At 39.5% G+C, this 19301-nt stretch overlaps 1 protein-coding gene across 8 annotated transcripts in view; it reads right to left on the reverse strand.

Annotated features, from left to right (window-relative positions):
* CDK8 (cyclin dependent kinase 8) overlaps positions 1 to 19301 on the reverse strand; it is an 85410-nt gene that overhangs the window by 55933 nt on the left and 10176 nt on the right. For 5 of the 8 annotated variants that reach the window (XR_015257484.1, XR_015257483.1, XM_086739482.1 and 2 more), the window contains exon 2: positions 3333 to 3408. The exons of 2 other annotated variants lie outside the window; for them this stretch is intronic. Coding sequence is in view for 4 of the 6 variants with exons in the window: in XM_086739482.1 (XP_086595608.1) it covers positions 3333 to 3408 (76 nt within the window). In the remaining 2 variants the exon portion in view is untranslated. Of the gene's footprint in view, positions 1 to 3332; positions 3409 to 4048; positions 4153 to 19301 lie in introns of those variants that run through there. One more of the 8 variants, XM_086739481.1, reaches the window with a different exon arrangement.

A 19301-nucleotide genomic window follows, 5' to 3' on the forward strand; every position in this document is an offset into this window, starting at 1 on the left:
TGGAATTCCTGCAAAAAGTTAAAAAAACAAAAAAAAACAAAACAAAACAAAAAATACAACGACCCAAGCAACTTCCCACTAGCCAAAGGAAGCACCGGCAAGTAAAGTACTTGCAAATCTGCTAAAACTGAATGAAAAATGCTAATTAACAAGAGAAGCGTCATGAAGTCACTTGATTACTTTAAATACTAAGGACTCCTGTACAGGAAACTGCCCAACCCAAAAGCCTGAAGCTCTATTTGAAGCCTGGTTAACTACTCCAGCTTCCTACAGCCTTGAAGAATTCTCCTACTCTGCAAACTGTGAAATAGCATTTGCTGCACTATTCCAAGCGGATAGGCTTTAACAACTTTCTTCCTTGTGATTAAATCAGAAGACGACAAATTGAGTGTTTGGGCTTGTATGTTTTGTACATTTTTAAACAAATCTTTTCATCCTTCTATCCCTCTGCTCTCTCATCTCATACAAATCCATCTCTTGGTATGATAAGCATCCAGTATTTAGTGCCTGCTTAAATCCTCAGAAGTGAAAGTGCAGATCGCAAAAATGATACCCAGAATCCAAGGCAGTACACACATCTGCAGAGAACAAGAGATGAGCAGCCAAGCATTCAGTTAAGGTTCTGGAAAAGGCAGGATTCACAAATATTTACCATGGTGGATGAATGGGGGAAAGATAAGAAAGAATGTATTACTACAACTATCTTGATCTTAAAGATTCTGATTCAATTGGCATAATTAGCACAACTGTTAATTCTACCAGTTAAACAATTGGTTTACATAAAATAATTGAAAAAAAATCCCTCTTTTTTGAGCAGAGTAAGAGTCTAACTAGGTTCTTGAACATTAGATCTAAGTTCTCATGCTGCATAAAGTACTGAAATGTTGAAAGTCTTTCATATACATACACAGGTTGAGCTCATCCCATAACTAAGTCAGCCGTTCCAACTCAGGAACTAGTTGAAGTTTTTCCCCATAACTGATATATTTCAATAATTATTTTATTTTTCTGAAGATGTGACACTGGTTTTCAGCTCAAGTGTCTTCATTAAACAGACATCTTAGAGTAGGCTATGGACATTTTTAAACATATAACTCAATAGTCTAAAACTAAAGTTAGTCGTCATAAACAAGACAAAAGCAATTGCAGAGTTATAAAAACATGGGAGAGTTTCACTGGGATTTATATAAAACTGCATTCTTCCCAAATAGTCAGAGTAAAACATATAAGCTTCAGCTCTCCAGAGCAACTGAAATGGATACATCTCATATGCAAACCAAGCCATCCTAGTTCCTCTCTAATACCATCACGTTTGTAAAATGCATTAATTGAGGTAGTCGAGAACACATTGTAACTAAGTCTGACATTCAGCCTTGACTTGAAGTATGACAACAAATAATTTTATTAATTAGATGTACAGATGACATTTTAAGAGTACAACACTGCTGATTAACTCAGTAGCATTTTCATACATGCATTACACATACTCACACAATCAATATAAACAGTATGGCTATGATCCATCTCCATATAAAGTTCTTTTTTTTCCTTTTACAATATTAATTGATAAAAAAAGGAGAAAAAAAATCTATTTAACAAAATTAAAATGAACTCCACATTTTGGAGAAAAAAAATTCTCCTGTTAACTCCAAACAGCAACATCAAAGGAACAGTAAGGAAAAGAGATTCAAACCCTAGAAGTCTGTGGTGAATTATTAATTCAACTACAGAAAAATTCAACCAAAGTATCAGCAGCTGGAAGCCTGGAAGCATAACCAGAAGCAAAGTCAACAACAGCTCAAGAAACGCTGCTTCAGGCTACTCTTTCTACCCCATGCTTGCTTTTGGGCTCCACTCCCTTTGCTTTTGATGCCTGCTTTCTTGGCATCTTTGGTGTCTTCAGTACGTTCCCCTCCTTCCCTTGCTAACCCCGTCCCACATGGGTCCAGTGTTGTACTGCTGTTCTCTTCAAAGAGTGCATGCTGCAGCAGCTCAGAGCAAGGAGAAAGCCTCCCTACTTCTTGCTCCTCTTCCACCACTCGGCTGCCCAGGAGGAACGACTACACAACACCCCCAGTCATGCAATGAGGCCAAATCCTTCCCACCTCCCAGACAAGTTAGTGATTCTCTTTTAACAGATAGAAATTGAGTTAGGGTCATATCCAGAGCAGAGACATCTCCCTAACACCAGCCAAGCTTCTCCTAGCACATTCAAGTAGAACAAGCTCTTCAAAACTCTAAAGAATTGCAAGATGACCAAAAAAATTTTCCCAAATCCCTCTGAAATGGTAGTGGACACTTCCTAAAAGCATTCAGCCTGAAAGCATCACATTATTTGGAAAATTTCTGCCAAAATGGTGGAAATAAGCAAAATTTAAGTTTCTGTTTTCAGCTCCTTTAGCTCAGTGTGGATATCTATGATGGCAGGGAAGCTCAGCTTTCCTCAATGGACAAGAGCAGCTTCCCCCAAAGAATATTCTCTGCATTTCATTTTTTTCATTCCAATCTGTTCAAGGACTAATGTGTTTGAAATCACAAAGCCAACTGGAAGTTGACAAAGTAGGAAAGCCTGGTACTGACTTCAATAAAAATTAAATTGGAGTAGGTCTAGTTTTACACTCTTGAGCAATATGGACTGAAAATAAACTATAAGCTTCCCCCATACACGTTACATGCATTTCCTTTTAGTAAGCAATTTCACTTGAAATATTTCAAGAAAAATAAGCCCAGGCAGCAGTACAATATAAGAACATGGCACAGTTAAACTTCAGAATACTGGTTTTACCAGTGTTTCTCTGCAAGCTTGTCACAAACCATAATTAGACCACATTATTCACCAGTTTCTAACAACATGGAATATACAAACACAAACCTGAATACCTAAAGTGTCTGAATAATATTCATGGGTGTATTACAGACTCTGAGGCAACAACAATACCAGTTTAGTTTGAAGTCTTAAATAGAAGCTAACACGTTTTAATCATTATGAGCCAGTAAGAACTAATCTCTTTAGAAAAATAACCGAAGTACTAATGCAAAAGTCACATCAAATATGTAATTCAAGCCACTGACTCTAATCATGTTTTTAAACTGCTGTGTTTAATCTGCCTGAAGGCACTCAGTAAATTTTAACTTAAAAACAATGTCATTTTTAGATAGCAAACACAACAGGTACACAAAATCTTCCATGACATTTGTACTTATTTTATACCTCTATGATAAAAATATAGCACCCATAGTAGAATAACATGATTCAGCAAATACCCAGCATGCACTCAAACCAATACTTTTAGTAAGTCTGTTTGCTAGTAGAAAGAACTAATGTTACTTACTGCTATTTCTCTGCATGCAGACATAGATATTCCAGTACCTTCTATTTGCTTTAAAGCATAATCTTTATCATCTTTCCTGTGAAAGAAGAAAAGAAGTTTTCTTTAAAAAATGGCACCATGAATTCAAAGTGAGCTCTTCATCACCATTCAGAGGACAGCTTCTAACTAATACAAATCCTGCATCTTATTTTCTTTTGATTATTTACTAGTTTAATTTACTAGTTTAATGTCTGGATAATGTCCCACAACATCCTGGGATAAAGCTAACAAGACAAATTTGCTCTCACTACATAAATAGGGATTTTTTAAAAAAAAATTTTTTTTAAATGTAATGATTGATATTTCTTCCATTCCTCCTTCTCTTATTAAGAAGAAAACAAAGTAAACATTTAGTATATACTAGAAATAAGTCTAGCTAGGGCTACATCTCCCATAAATGTCTTCCTCTGGGACACAGTAAGTCTTCTTCACATTTTAATGAATTCCTGAGTAGCCCAGAAGCAACATCACATCGTATCTTTTGTTTCCTCTAGGTCACAAAAGTGTCCTAAAATTCTGTTCCTATAAAATTAATGAAACTACCAAGACTAATAAAAAAAAAGCCACAAGGTATCTGTGCAATCTGAAGAATTCAGAGTAATATTTGTTTAGCTTTACACATGTATAACACTTAAAAACAACACCACCACACGTGCCATACTTTAACCGGTATGTACCTTACAGTCATTTACTTAGAAATGAAAGCTTGTCAGTAACTTCAGCTACCAAAAGCAAATGAAAAAGAGATACACTGCAGCAAAAGAAGGCATTGAACTCTTGCCCATCCTCAGCCTCACAGAGCTCAGACTTTTAAGAGGTGGAGTGCTTGTCCTTCCCACTTGTGAGGTGGCATCGACAGCACTCCTGGGAGACATGGCACTCAACAGTACAGCCTGCCACATCTGGAGCGCTTCTATAGCCCTAAATCTCCAGGTTACGTAAGAATCCTTATTAATTTTTAATTAATCCAGCCTAAAGGCAAATAAAGCAAAATGGTAGTTAAGCATTTAAAACATATGCACTCGTTTCCTCCAGCTCTCATTCAATATTTGCAAGGCTTTGAATTGATCTTTTCTACCTGAAACACACTCTTTCCCCGCTATTCATCACTATCTATTTAATCACCAAAATTATCAGGTCCTGTCCAAAAGATTTTTCATGGGGTTCAAAGACAACCCACTGTTAGCAATAACCTTTCAAAAGAGAGAAAAGAGAAAAAGTGGGAGATTAATGGACAAAAATCTGAACACAGTTAACGAGGAGGAAGAATGAAACAGCGAGTGGGCGAGAGCAGATTTCAGTAAGAAGGCAATTACATTGATTCAGCAAGATAAAAGAGAGGAAAAGATACAGGATCTGACACAAACAGGAAAAAAAAAAAGAGGAGAAAGGACAATGACAGAAGGCATTAGAAAGCCTTCATATAACAAAAACCTAAAGCTTCTTTGTCTGGAAGAGAAAGAGCCGACGCCAAGCACAAATTCATACATGGCCAAAACAACGTGGGAACAGGGAACAACAATCCCCTATTTCTCACCTTAGAGGAAAACAAGTTGCAAGCAGCCCAAAATCAAGAAGCCATTATGGTATTAAGCACATAATTAAACTGTACAACTCATGATGACAGACTGTTACAGAGACCAAAAGTATAAATGCATTTAAAATCAAATTACACAAATTTATGGTGGATAGGGGAGTTACGGACCATGAGTAGCTACTGAACACAACCCCAATCTGCTTTCCAGCACAGAGATTTCCTATGCTGCTGACAGAAAACGATACAGGGAAATTTTACCCTCTATCTGCCTTAGCCAGCAATTGCTCGAGCTATTACTGGATATGAACAAGAAGCAAAATAGATTGGACCAGAGGTTACTCTCATTGCCCTACATGCTCATCTACTCAGTTTTTGAGGTGTTTGGAGAGATCAGTATTTCATCAGAAGTGCTACCACACAACTGTTACTGTGACAAGAATTACCATCCACAGAATATGGAGCAAAACAGGACAGACTAAAGGTTATTCTCATTCCCCTGTTGCTTATCCGCTTAGATTTCAAGATATTTGAAGGAAAACTTGGTATAGCAAGAAGTGCTACCATACAACTGGCATGATTACAAGCATTCCTGGTAGCACTGTCTACAATGAAGTCTGCCATTTAAGATTACATTTAAAGTCTTACATTTAAGATTGTACAACTATTTTTAATGTGGCAAACATTGGACCAATTAAGTCTGGACTAAAATTTTCTATACCAGATGGCAGACTTTCTCTGGAATTTTTAGAAAAAAAAATACTTCAGCTGCTTCCTAGAACAAAACTGGAAGAACACAATTCCAGTTGCGGATGTTAACTCTTTTATAACTGTTGCTTTAATGCTGAAATTTGACAAGGAGGGTTTAAGAATGTACCATCTGGCCTCCTCAAAACAGTGGATGAAATAAGGAGTCTCTGAAAATTAATCTTCTCACATTAAAAGGCAGTTGAAGAGTTAAGAACCCGTGACCAACCTTGCTCTGCCCTTACAGCCACCCAGGGCTATGGGGAATTCACCACGTGCTTGTTTGCTCTGCCTGGGTGCTGCATGCAGGAACAGAGAGCAAGTGGCCTCTGCCCTGTCCTCAACCTACTCAAGTAGTTTGGAAGAAATACAAGAATGATAAAAACAAGGAAAAGAAATTACAATTCAGGGATAAAGCACATTTTAAGCATCACACTACACTCTCCCTCAGAATCAGAAAAAAATAAACAAAGACTTCTAAGACTTAAATTCTCTGAACAGTGCGTGCATAGTTGAGGTACAAAGTAATAGAGTAATTCTTAACCCTCTCTAACATCTGTTCTACACTGAGGCTGGTAATACACCATGGTTACCCATTATACCAATAGTACCAGCTATTCCAGTAACAGGAGCAGGAAAATCCTACTTCTGTCAGAACCAAGCAAGATTTTTCTTTACATAACTTAAAGTAATTCCTTGGGAGCCAAGGGAACTGGAGGAATAATTTTTAAGGAGAGTGATAAAAGTTTACTAAAGGGTTATGAAGCCTCTAAGGTCAGAGTGACCAATCTTATTTTAAATAACATTAAAAAATATTTTGTCAATAATCTGTTTAGAATCATAACACAAGGGGCTTCCCTATGGTTTTGCATATGGGCAATTTCCTTCTCTGAAGACAAGATGTCCAATGACAGGACAGGAACAAACAAACAATAAGAAAAAAAGGGGAAAAAGCCTGGTTATCGACATCTTCCACAGCTAAGTAACAACACCAGCCACTTAGCAGCTTGCACAGTAAAACTCAAAGCATAATTCAACTGTATTTCTTCCTTCTAACAGAGATATCCTGCTGGGAAAACCTGTTCACTTTCTCTGTTGCCTGCGAATGCGATGTTAAGTAACTTCAGCAGATCCTCCACCTACCAGCAGGCTTAGAAAAGCTGGTCAATCTGCAAACTTATCTTCCTACTAATACATTCATACTTTCCTGCACTTCAGTAGGCTGGCATCTTCAACACAGTAATACTTCCCACGAGTAACAGGCAGTTGTGAGAGCAGCAAGAATAAGCAAGTTGACTTCGTACACAGCTGCTGGAAACAGCAGTGTTTACTGTAGTCATGGACAAACTGCATAATCTTGTGTAAAAAATGTAATTTTCTCAGAGGGACAACATTAACATCAGTCAAACTTGAAAAAAGAAATGGGTAGTTGCAACATCACTTCCAGTGGACTTCAATGTCAAGAACAAATGAATATACCTGTAAAATCACCATAAAATAGCATAACTATGTAACCTTGTTCTTACAGCTTGAATAAACTTGTTCTGGTTTTGTTTAGTGAGAGGGGGCTACAGTGGCAGCTTCTGTAGGAAACCACCCCCTTTTGTCCAGTGGACTTGGCCGGGCCTAGGGTGGATTCGCTGCTGGCTAAGGCCGAGCCAATCAGTAGCAGAAAGTTCTGTGAGAACACCTCTGCAATAATGTACTTAAGGGGAAAACAGGAAAAAAAAAAAAAGAAAAAAAAAGAGAAAAGAGAAGATGTGAAGGAGCTGAGTCAGGGCAGAGAGGTGGAGGCGCAGAGCAGGCCTTGTGGGCCTTGCAGCCCTCACCCTCTGGCCTACTGCCAGGCAGCTGACTGGGCCTGACTCAGCCCGGCTGCAAGAAGTGGAGAGGAGATGAGATGTGAAGAGAACCTGAGAGGCATCTGCCTGAGCCAGCTGTAAAGAACTTTTCTTGTGAGAGGAACAGCTGCAGATGCCAAGGTCAGTGAAGAAGGAGGGGGAGGAGTAATGCAGCTCCTGGCCAAGATTCCCCTGCAGCCTGTGGTGACGTCCATGGTGGAGCAGGCTGTCCCCCTGCAGCCCATGGAGGTCCGTGGAGGAGCAGAGATCCACCTGCAGCCCCTGGAGGACCCCACATCGGGGCAGGTGGATGCCTGAAGAGGCTGTGGCCTGTGGAGGGCCTGCTGGGGCAGCTGTTCTGGAGGGAGGGACTGCACCCCGTGGAAGAGATGACCCACGCCAGAGCAGTTTGAAGAAGGACTGTGGCCTGTGGGAAGGACTCCACAATGGAGCAGGGGAGGAATATGAGGAGTTCTTCCCCTGAGGATGAAGCAGTGGCATAAAACAACATGTGATGAACTGACCGCAACCCCAATTCCCTCTTCCCCGCTGTGTCACTTGGCTGGGGGGTGGGGGGGAAGGTGGTAGAGATAACATTAAGCCCAGGAAGAGGGAGGGGTAGTGGGAGGTTATCTGTCCCATTATCCTGCTGTTTTTAGTAATAAATGAATAGTTTTCCCCAAGTCGAGTCTGTTTTGCCCGTGATGGTAACTTTAAGGATTTCTCCCTGTCCTTATCTCAAACCTCGAGCTTTTTCCTTATATTATCTCTCCTTGTTCTCTCAGAGGGTGGGGGGAGTGAGAGAGACTGCGTAGTCTGGCCCCAACTGAGGCTACAACAAAACTAAAACAAAAAATCCCATCTTTAAGAGAATTAAGCTATTATTACAATGCTGCTTCCAAATATTTTTTTTTTAAGTTCTACTGAATTTGAACGTATAACATCACCATTAGAAACATGCAGTCTATCTGGGGGAAAAAAAAAAAAAAAAAAAAAAGTAAAAAGGTGTAGGAACAGGCGCCTGCTGAATGTGAACATGTTGCAAAGCTTTAGTATTAAAATGCCTGGTATTTCTACTCTTTATTTAGAAGGATACTTTAGGTATAAATATGTTCAGCAAGTGGGTGAGAATATCCTACACACGGAGAAAAGAGAGTCTTATTACATAAAAGGTAGTTAAAAAAAAGTCCTACTGTTATTTCATTTCACATATCATGTATTTTGTAGAAATATTTTGGCACAACACTAGAATATATCCTTTATTCAGAACTCAGTTTAAAAGATCAGTTTAAAATTCAATTGTGTAATAAAAATAGCAGAATAAAGTACCAAAGCCTTGAAATCAGTGGTAATCATTCTGAATTTACATTACAGATTTAAAAAAAAAATCTCAAATTTCAAACTACCACGGGGAACTCCAAATGCAGCATCTCTTCTACAGAAAACTCTAAAGGAATGTGTTAATTGTTTATGGTTCTTATTCCCTAAATAATATGAAAATCCTGATAATTAAAAGATAAGCCTACCAATAAAACGCATGGGGTTTGTTTTTTTTTAATTCTACCCTTGAGAATTCCATTAACATCAACAGCAAAGTAACATATCCTCAGTAAGCACAACAGTCACATTACTGCTGGAGAGATTCGGCCTCAGCAGTACTAACTCCCAATTCTCTGAATGCATTTTGATTTTACTAGCCGAAAATGAATTTGTGCTGTAGAGCACCTTAGCTTTGAACGACTCACCTAGATGAACACTGAGCAAGTCGAAGCCCTGAACTGTACACACAGTAGCATATCTTCACTATTAACAGCAAAATATGGACAGAAGCTTTCACACCTATTCTATTTTGTACCTATTAACTACCAACCCAGAAAACAGGTCTGGTGGAGAACCAAGTTACCAAGGACACAGAAGAGGCTAAGATGCTCAATGCCTTCTTGGCACTGGTTTTCACACCACAGTCCACTTGCAGAACTACCACCTTCCCATGGCACAATCCTGGTGAAAAGAAGTAGAGGAAAACCAAATTAGGGATGACTTCAGCAAACAGGAAACACACACACAAGTCCATGTGACCAGGTGGGTTGCATTCAAGGGTGCTTAAGGGAGCTGGCAAATGTCATTGCAAAGCCACTTTTATCTGCAAGAGGTCATGGTGATCACAGCAGATTCCTAACGATTAGAAAAGGGCAAATACCAGGACCCTCTTTCGAGAAGGGCAAAAAGGTTCAATGATATTACAAGCTAACCAGTCCAACCTCAATCCTTGAAAAGGTTATGCAGCAAAGCCTCCTAGTAAGCTATTTCCAGGCTCATGAAAGAAAAGAAGTGACTGGGAATAGTTAGCAAGGATTTTCCGAAGATGAGTTTTGCCTTATCAGCCTGACTGTATTATACAGTGAGAGGACTATGGAAAAGCACTGGATGTTACCTTGGCCTTAGCAAAGCCTGTGACATGATCTCATAGTATACTCACAGCCAAATTAGAGAGCTTGAACAGCTGAACTACAGAACAGATTAAAAATTGATTGGACTGCCAAACTTAATTGGTTGTAATCAATGGTACAAATCCCACAGGCTGCCAGTTACAAGTGCATCCCTCAGGGGCAGATATTTGGGCTGATATAACATCTTCATTAACAAATGGACAACAGGATGGAAGGCATCCTCAGCAAATCCACAGACGACGCTAAATCGGAGACAGCGGTTGATGCCCCGAAGAACTGAGCCACCATTTGGACAGACCTCAATAGACAGGAAAATGGGCGGATAAGAATCTCAGGAAGTTCAAAGACAAGTGCAAAGACCTGTCTCTAGTTTGGAATAACCCCACGCAACCGGATGCACTACCAACTGGATCGAAAGCAGCTTTACAAAGCAAGACCTGGGGGTCCTGGTGGACAAGCTGAACATGACACAATAATGTGCCCCTGCGGCAAAGACAGACAGCCAAATCTTGGGCTGCATTAGCAAGAATGTACCCAGCAAGTGGAAAGAAGTGATTATTCCCCTACATTCAGCACTCTGAAACTACATTTGGTAGCTCCATATTTAGTTCTAGGCTTTCCAGTACAAGACAGACATGACATACTGAGCAAGTACAGCAGAGCAGCTGAAGTCTGAAGTACATGACACAGGAGGAAAGGCTGAGAGAGTCAGGTTTGTTCAGCCTCCACAGAAGGCCAACAATGGATCCGATCACCACCTTCAGTTATCTAATGGGGGGGAACAGGGATGGAGTCAGACTCTTCTCAGAAGCATCCAGCAAATCGATGAGAAGCAGCAGTCTCAAGTGGCAAAGAGTAAAATTCAAATTAGACAGCATAAAGAAAAAACATGCTAGTCAAAAAGTAGAAAAGGTTTGACAGAGTTCTCCATGCTCAGAGATATTTTTCACATAAAGGCTCCATATCTTATACTCAGTCAGGTAAGACCCTGAGCAGCCTGAGCTAATTTCAGAGTTGGTCCTGCTTTGACTGGAAGGTTGAACTAGGTGACTTCTAGAGATCCCTTCCAACCTGAAGTATTCTATGTGGAATTCTAAAATAAACTACATTGTTAACGATTAATCTGAGATTGTAAGGAGTTTCACATCTGCTTAGTACATTCATTATATATTTTCAAGACACACAGCTGATTCCTAATACTCTTTTCCAAGTCTGACAATATCGTCAAAATTAGCTAGAAAGGAAACAGAGCAATTTAGAGTTTGTTCTAGTATTTGCAGCGTGTGCAATGGTAATTGTCTCTTAAAAAAGGAAATCATCCTATGGCTTGTTGTAAAACTAAAGCAATGCACCTGTAAGCAGCGTAAAAAAGAAACCCAAAGGTTACATTTTTGTAAAAAAGAACAAGCCTTTAGAATTATATTTTTCCTCAGTAGTATCTGAACTGGTATCTGAACCTCCAGATCTTAGAGCCTGGAGATTATTCATATGAATTCCACAAAAATCAACAACAAATTAATCCTACCTATTGGATTTCAATGGCTTTCATGTAGATTCCACAAACTTCCAACGTGCTTTGTGCTTACACACAGAAAGCCACAGAGACCTAACAAAATCCTTTCATCCCTAAAGGAAGCTGACTTACGTCCCCAAAGACCACTGCACTCTGACAAGATCAGTGTACTGTAGAAGCAGACACTAGAGCACTGTACTGGTTTTGGCTGGGATGGCACCAGTTTTCTTTATAGTAGCTCCTATGGGACTATGTTTTGGATTTGTGACCAAAGTCACACTGATAACACACTCATCTTTCAGTTATAGCTGAGCAGCGCTTACACAGTGTAAGAGTCTTTTCTGTCCACTCCACCAGCGAGCAGGCTAGGATGCCCAAGAAGTTGGGAGGGGACACAGGCAGGACAGCTGACCCAAACTGACCAAGGGACATCCCATAACATATGATGTTATCTTCAGCAATAAAAGCTGCAGGAAAAAGGAGGAAGGGTGGGCATTTGGAGTCATGGTGTCTGTCTTCCAAAGAGCCATTCATTACATGATGGAGCACTGCTTTCCTGGAGATGGCTGAACCTCTCCTCACCAATGGGAAGCAGTGAATAAACCCTTTATTCTGCTTTGCTTGTCTCCACAGCTTTTGCTTTACCTATTAAGCTATGTTCATCTCAACCCATGAGTTTCTGCACTTTTACCCTTCCAATTCTCTCTCTCACCCCACTGCAGTGAGGGAGTGGCTGTGTTGGGCTGAGCTACCTACTGGGGTTAAACCTCAACAAGCACATCCAAGATATGGAGCCTTTATGCGAAAAATGCACAAAAGTTTAAGTTTACTCAGGTTTATAGACACAGTCCAACTGGCTCAGACTGAGAAAAGTTTCACACTGTAAAACATTTAAATGTATGAAACTCAATGGTTATCAACGCACACATTTAAATGTACAAAGCTGGACAGGTATACCTGTGCAGAATGTGATGTAACAGTTTGTGAGAAGAGAGGGTAACAGCCAAAGAGCAAAGATGATGTGCATCAGCAGAATATCAATTGTGTAGGAAAACAACTGGTACTAACAACTTAGTACAAAAGGCTGAGAAATTGCATTATAAGCACCTGACTTCCCAGAAAGCACATTTTAGGTCAAAACTTCTGTCAAACTAATTAGTATACACAGTAAGTCTGATCATTGACCCTGTACCTCCAGGTAAACCTACAATAAAGAGCACAATCTTATAAATATTCTATAAAAAAAATCTTATCTAACGGTGATGCAGTGATAGCTGCTTAATCTTTTCATTATTCCATTTTCTGAAAATCTGCTGGGTTTGGTTTCATTCATTTAAATGTTTTATAATTATGTTGATGAAAAGAACTGAAAAGTAACAATGAAACTTTGCACAACAGCTTACTTTAATTCAACAGTTTGCTGCTGAAAGAACCCCATCTTCATCCCCATACACACTCCTGTCCTTCGCACTAGACTCCAGGCACTCATTTTCAGATGGAGATGAGCTTATTCAGAGTGGAAAGGTATTTCCAGTTTTTTGTTTGGTATGCTTTTTGCCACACGAGTGAGCTGATGAGGCCTGCTGAATGCTCAGATGAGCACTGGAGTAATCTAAAGGCAGAGAGCAGACATAGCAGAAGGACAGTGGTTTCTGTCCACATTCAGGATGAAGTTAGTTTATCTTTTAACTGGTACTTTCTTTCCATGTCAGCTTATGCAGTACGCTCACCCTTGCCAGAAAGCTTCAGGTGATTGCTACACTCCCTGAAGAATTAATTCTGTTTACTAGAAGAACTCACACAGCGAAAAACAATTACTTTTCCAAAATATGGAAACAATAAAAACTAGAATTATGTCCTTCACTTATAGCTACTTGAGGATCACTTAATTTTAATTTTACTAATGCTCTATACACTTTGTTATATTTTTTTTATATATTTATATATTTAAAATGTCCAAAATGAGGTTATTCTAAAAATACTTAATTTTCCAAGGACCATCTGTCATGGGTTTTGTTTTGTGAGCAAATAAAAACCATGTTTCAGTTATACTGGCTAAAACAAGTTGGATGAAGCAAGACAAGAAGATAAACATTAGTTCAAATTATTGCTTCTTCATTTGTCCGAAAAACATTTTGAAAAATGAGGTAGTCCTACAACATGCATTAAACCTACAGAAAACAGGTTAACATTATCGTCTCTATTGTCTGCTACACAACCAAAGCATGACTATTTTTAAAAAGTTCCGATTTATTCAAGCAGAGTATTTAAATGTATTTACAACCAGCTTAAAGTTTAGCTTGTCCTTTCACAGAAGAAATCTGCCAAAAAAATCAGATAAAAACCCAGATTCTGTCATGAAAGCCTCTTACGTATTAACAAACGAGAAAGGATCATGAATAATGCAACCCTGTCAGAAAAGCTGAGAGTCCAAGCTACTTTGTCAAGGATTTCAGCTAAAATGAGTAGTTCACAACTATTCTCTCCTCTGCAAAGTCACCTGCAAAGACTTTCCTGGAAGAGGTGAAAAGAATAAAGAACAGTTGGTCCCAGTTAATCTGCAGATGAAGATAAATACAGTTCATAAAGTAGTATGACTTCTTATATATTTGTGCTTGCCACTAGAAGCATCAAACCTTGCACTCGTCCTGATGCAGCTGCCAGCATCAGTACGTGCTTTAAAGTTTCATGCACTTGCAGCCATGCTCAGTCAGGGGAAATTTCAGACTGTTTCCATATTTCTATGGTAATAAGTGTTATCTGCTCCTTCTCTAACTTCCAACATGAGATATGCAAGAAAAACATTAATCAAAAAATGCATGGAACCATCTTTAAAAAAAAATATGTAGCAAGCAACAGTCTAGAAACAGCGACAGCTGGATCGGGAGCCTGCAAACAATGAGACCACTGCCGTACCAGACCTGTGCACACAACCAGAAGCAGAGCACGCTGATGCACAGGTTTCCAAACAACTGCAGGCAGTGTCTGGGAAAAGGGTGCAGTCAGCGCACTTCCCTGCCAACACCACCAACCACCTCAGGAGTCAGTGCTGGTCTAGACCCACACGGTAGTAGTGCAACCCTTGAGGAGCCGCTGCCTTCTCCAACAAGTACATCTCCAGGGGCACATCCTCATATTCCTAGGTGTTGCTGATATGCAGGGGCTCTCAAATGAGAACTGTATGTAACTGTCATCAGGAACACTGGTTATGTCTTCCCTGGTTTCACAGGGAGAATAAAAGTAGTGTAAGGAAAGAAAAAAAAAAAGCATCAAATAATGTATCTTTTTAGATTCCCATTCCTTTGCATTTAAACAGCGTGAGAACAACACAGCAGAAATCCAGGACCCCAAATTTAAATTTCAGCATAAGACAGTAGTAATTTCTGGATACCAGAGGAAGCAGAAGCAATGTTAGCAGGGAAGCAGTGCTACATGTTTGCCCTAGTCCTCCTTGACTTTCTAAAGATCTGCTACAGTTAACCATCAAAAGTAGCTGGATGCACCCTTCACAGAATCCAGAGCAACGGCTCCTATTAATCAATACAGCCATTAATTTTATAAAGGCATGTCGTAGATTACAGCTACAGTTCCAATCACTGCACTGTATGATCATGGTAGGTTTTGATGAGTCTTAGGAAGTGTTTGCATAGTTGTATAATTAAATTCAAATAAATTGCAAAACTCAGGGAACTTGGCAGATACGTCATATTTAATTACCCTGTTCTCTCCTTTTCCTCTTTTTCTTCCAGAGAGGTAACAAAAACACACTACTGTCTTAATGCTAGGCAGTGATTACCTTCAAGTTCATCAATAATTTTTATCTGAATTAAAATTTAACTTAAAGAATGACTAATAAAAAGATCAGATTTAAATGTAAATACTAAACAACCTAGCAGAAGAAAAAACTTAGACTCATTTCTAAGGTAACATTTCAACAAATTTGCATGGTTAGGGTTGGTCTTTTTTCCTTTTAAAGATACCTACATGAAGCACAGAAAAGCAAATAGGTAAAAGACAGCATATTCAGAAGCAGGGAAAAGAGCCAGTTTGTGCTCTTTCTTTTTGCCATTAACGTCTCTCTTGAGAAACATATATTTTATCCTGAAAGAAAATTAATGCTTCAGCATGACTTAAGTCTTCCTAAAACTTTAGTATGCATTTTTTTTAGATACAGTGTGCCTTAAGACAAAAAAAAAATCCTTTATAAAAGGATAGAAGAGTACAAGGAACACAGTTTGTGACTGAAGCACATTTCATGGACTCGGATCTAAATTTACAAGATGTCATGTGAAAATAAAAAGCCGTATTACTAAGATGCCAACACAAAAGTTACTGCAGGGGAAGATGCACTAACAGAACTAAATTTTTTAAGGGTCTAACTGAGGCATTCTACTTTTTCCATCCCCAAAATACTTACAGGACATGTCAAGACTGCTGTGCCAGAACAGCATAATCAGACAGTAAGGTTTATGTACATCAAAACAAAACCCTCAGTAATCGGACCTTTTCCTGGGTAAAGAAAAGGTCATTTCCCACAGCTGGAGGGAAAACCGTCAACAAGGCAACAAACACCAGGGCTTCTGAGACAGCTGATACTATGTGGTGAACAGCAATTACTGATTCACTTTATTCCTTTTGTTCTTTGATTTTTTTTAAATTAACACCTTTCACCACAACATGTACTTTGGCAAGAAGTTCAAAGTAAGCGAGTAAATTCAATGACACACTGTACATGCAGTTCTTCTGATCTAACAATTTGCTGCTGTCAAAAGAAAAGCCGTTTCTTGACATCTCTGCCTTGCTGCTCCTAGCCAGAAAATCCCTTCTCTTAGACCAGCTCTGATCTGTGCCTCACTCCTCTGTAACACGATTCACCTCCAGCGTTCAGCAAAAAGTTATCCACTACTTTTTTTTCATGGGTTAACAAATTCTGTTAGCTTACTGTGGGGTATTATGAGTATTAAAACCAGCAAAGTATGCGGTAAGAGCAAAAGACAAGGAGGGGATGGGTAAAGACAGAGACAGAGAAGAAAAGCAAGATGCCCCTGACTTCACTCCCTGCTTGGTGGTGGTGGTGAAACCACCATATTTAAAAAAAAAAAAAAAAAGAAATTATAATTTAACAAAACAATCCCCACCCCCACCGCACCGCAATTAACTCCAGCACAGAAGTTCAAACAGAAGCAAGAATCCCTGGGATCCGGTTAAGTATCTTCCCTCTCGTTTCTCCCACAAAACTATCATTTGACAACCAGCCTAGAAACAAAATTTTAAAACTGTACAATTAGGAAGATCATTCCTATGAGGAGAGCAGTTACTAACAGCAGCACTTTAAGAATCTATACACTGATGGGCAGCAGTATCTCATTCCAGACTCAAACCTCCATGCTGCTTTATTAAAGCACTCAGCAGTCTTACCAGTATTTTATAAAAAGCCATACACAAGGCACCTATGCAAATTCTCTACAAAGGAAAAGACTGCTGTATTTCATTTGCACTTTCCTCCTCCTCTCAGATTGCTCTTAAGTCACCTCAATTTTGATACCCCTTCAGAAACTGGAAGTTGCCTGAAGATAGCACAAGGTTTGAAAGCATCTGTTCTGAAAAGTAAACACAAGCAGGATTAAAGTGCTGGTCTAAACCTCAGAAAACCATAATCTCATGTACTTGTATTTTTGGTATATTTTTCCTCAGTAATCAGATCTGTGAAACTATTTGGTTTACATGGAGAAAACAATATATTTGCTGCTTTAAAAAAATCTTTTATTATTAAAAGCCTTTTTTAAGTCACAAATTTGCTTAAAAATCACACAGTACTGTAGGAGCTACAGGTTCACAGATGATACGTTGTTATTTAATAGCCCTTAACAGACTTATCTTTCATAAATTTAACCAGTCACTGAGCAACCGTTCCCTATTTTCTCAACGACACTCAGGATTTAGAGACTGCCCCTCACTCTCACAGATGCAGGAGTCCTCGTCTAAGGGAACGACTGAAGTTTTCATACAGACACTGCTCTTCATTTCCAAGTATCCTTCTTGGCCCTCCTTGGGTGTATTACACCCTGCCTGGGACGAAGGGATTAGAAGTGCCTACAATACTGAAAACAGGAAATCTAGATAGATTACATCAAGTATGTTGCCTTAAGCTATATACTCCATCAACGGATTTTAATAGACTTAGGAGATGTTGAAGGTGTTTTGTAAGCTGTCGTCTCTTCAACTCCGCACCTTTCATGTGTCCACTATCTCTGCTCTTGGTTGAGCTCATCAGTTAGCAGTTTCCACCCTCCTTTTAAAAACTGATCTCACTACTGCCCCTTTCCAGTCTTCTATGACTGGTGCCATTTAAAGCACCAGGTTATACTTCCTGGTTAGTAATTTGCTTATTTCATTCCTGAACACCTTCAGATGTGTCAACACATCGCATCTTGACAACTGACTGCCCTTCCTTTCAGTTTCTTCACACAGCCTCACGGCCAAACACTGCAATTGAAACAGATCCCCCAAAGCATTCCCTCGCCTCCAGTTCTTTAAGTTCTCTCACAATGCACAGACAAACCAAAGCTTTTCTCCCACCGTCATTTCATCTCCTCTAAACACTCCTTCTATAGATCAGTGGTCCCCTGGTCCTGTGGGTAGCATTGTGCTACTGAGCATCAGAAAAGAAGAGAGGGAAAGGAAGATGAATTTCATTCCCTTCTCAAGTAGCTTCTCAAGGTTGGGGAAGGGTGAAGGGAGGTTGTGTGTGTTTTTAAGGGCTTATATGGGGGGGAGGTTGCCAAGGGGGGCTGTCACACTACATTTCTGCACTTAGCCTAGTACCATTTAACTTCTTTTCTACACTCATCATTCACAGTAGACTTAATTTTTCAAAGAACAACTCCCAAGGGCTTCCTTTATTCTACTATTTGTCCATGTCAGATTTTTTTAATTGATGGTTTCACAGTGTGTCTTGATGCGTGATACATACCGAGAGCCTAGAGAAACTTAAAAAAATGGTTCCCAAGCAGCTTGTAACAGCTCACCTTCTTAGCTCTCTTTTAGCTTGAAGAAGCCTCCTCCCTTTTTTTTTTTTTTTTTAACTGAAGTTGTACTTCAAGCAGATCTCTTAACCTTGTACAGATTCAGCATCCCTCCAGGAGCAAAGCACAACCCATATTTGTCACAGACAGCCCTCACTAGTAACAGTCTGAATCTGCTCTTCTGTCCTACTGCAGCCAATTCTCCCATTGCGGGTGCCCTGACTAGCTGTTTCAGTAAGTAGCTACTCACTGTACAGAAGTTTTGTCTTGGCATCCCTCCCTGACTGAGCATCCACCTAAGGGAAACGAGGGTAATGAACCACCCATTGCTGTATTTTCTGCTTTATAGCCTCTCTGATCTCATACAGAACAGGCAAACTACTCCGGCAGATGGAAATGCAGTCCCAATGCTATTTTTTCCCCCCTTACATATGCCTGGAATTCTACCCATAGAGCTTTCAGGGTTGCAATAGCTACTCTTTGAGTATCTGACACTCATCTCGCAGTCATATAAGCTTCCAAGTGAGCTTTTATAAAATTGATTAACGTTAACAGCGAATGGCACTGTTCGCACATTTACTTGTGGGCTGTTTTGTTCAACTCTGCTTAAACAGGATTGACTCAAAAAGAAAAGAGTTTGAATGTCAAGCAGCTCAAGTACAAAAAGTTAGATAAGATTCAAATTACACTCGGGACAAATTTGTCGCCTTGTTGTCTTGAAGTCCACCCAGTTAGAACTTGCTCCAGGTGCTTTTGTTATGCTCCATGCCTTGCACAGTAGTTCCGTGAGAACACAGAGTTGATGAAACCTGACTTTCCA

This window comes from Chlamydotis macqueenii, chromosome 1, assembly GCF_036417535.1.
Source record: "Chlamydotis macqueenii isolate bChlMac1 chromosome 1, bChlMac1.mat, whole genome shotgun sequence".
NCBI classification, from domain to species: Eukaryota; Metazoa; Chordata; class Aves; order Otidiformes; family Otididae; genus Chlamydotis; species Chlamydotis macqueenii.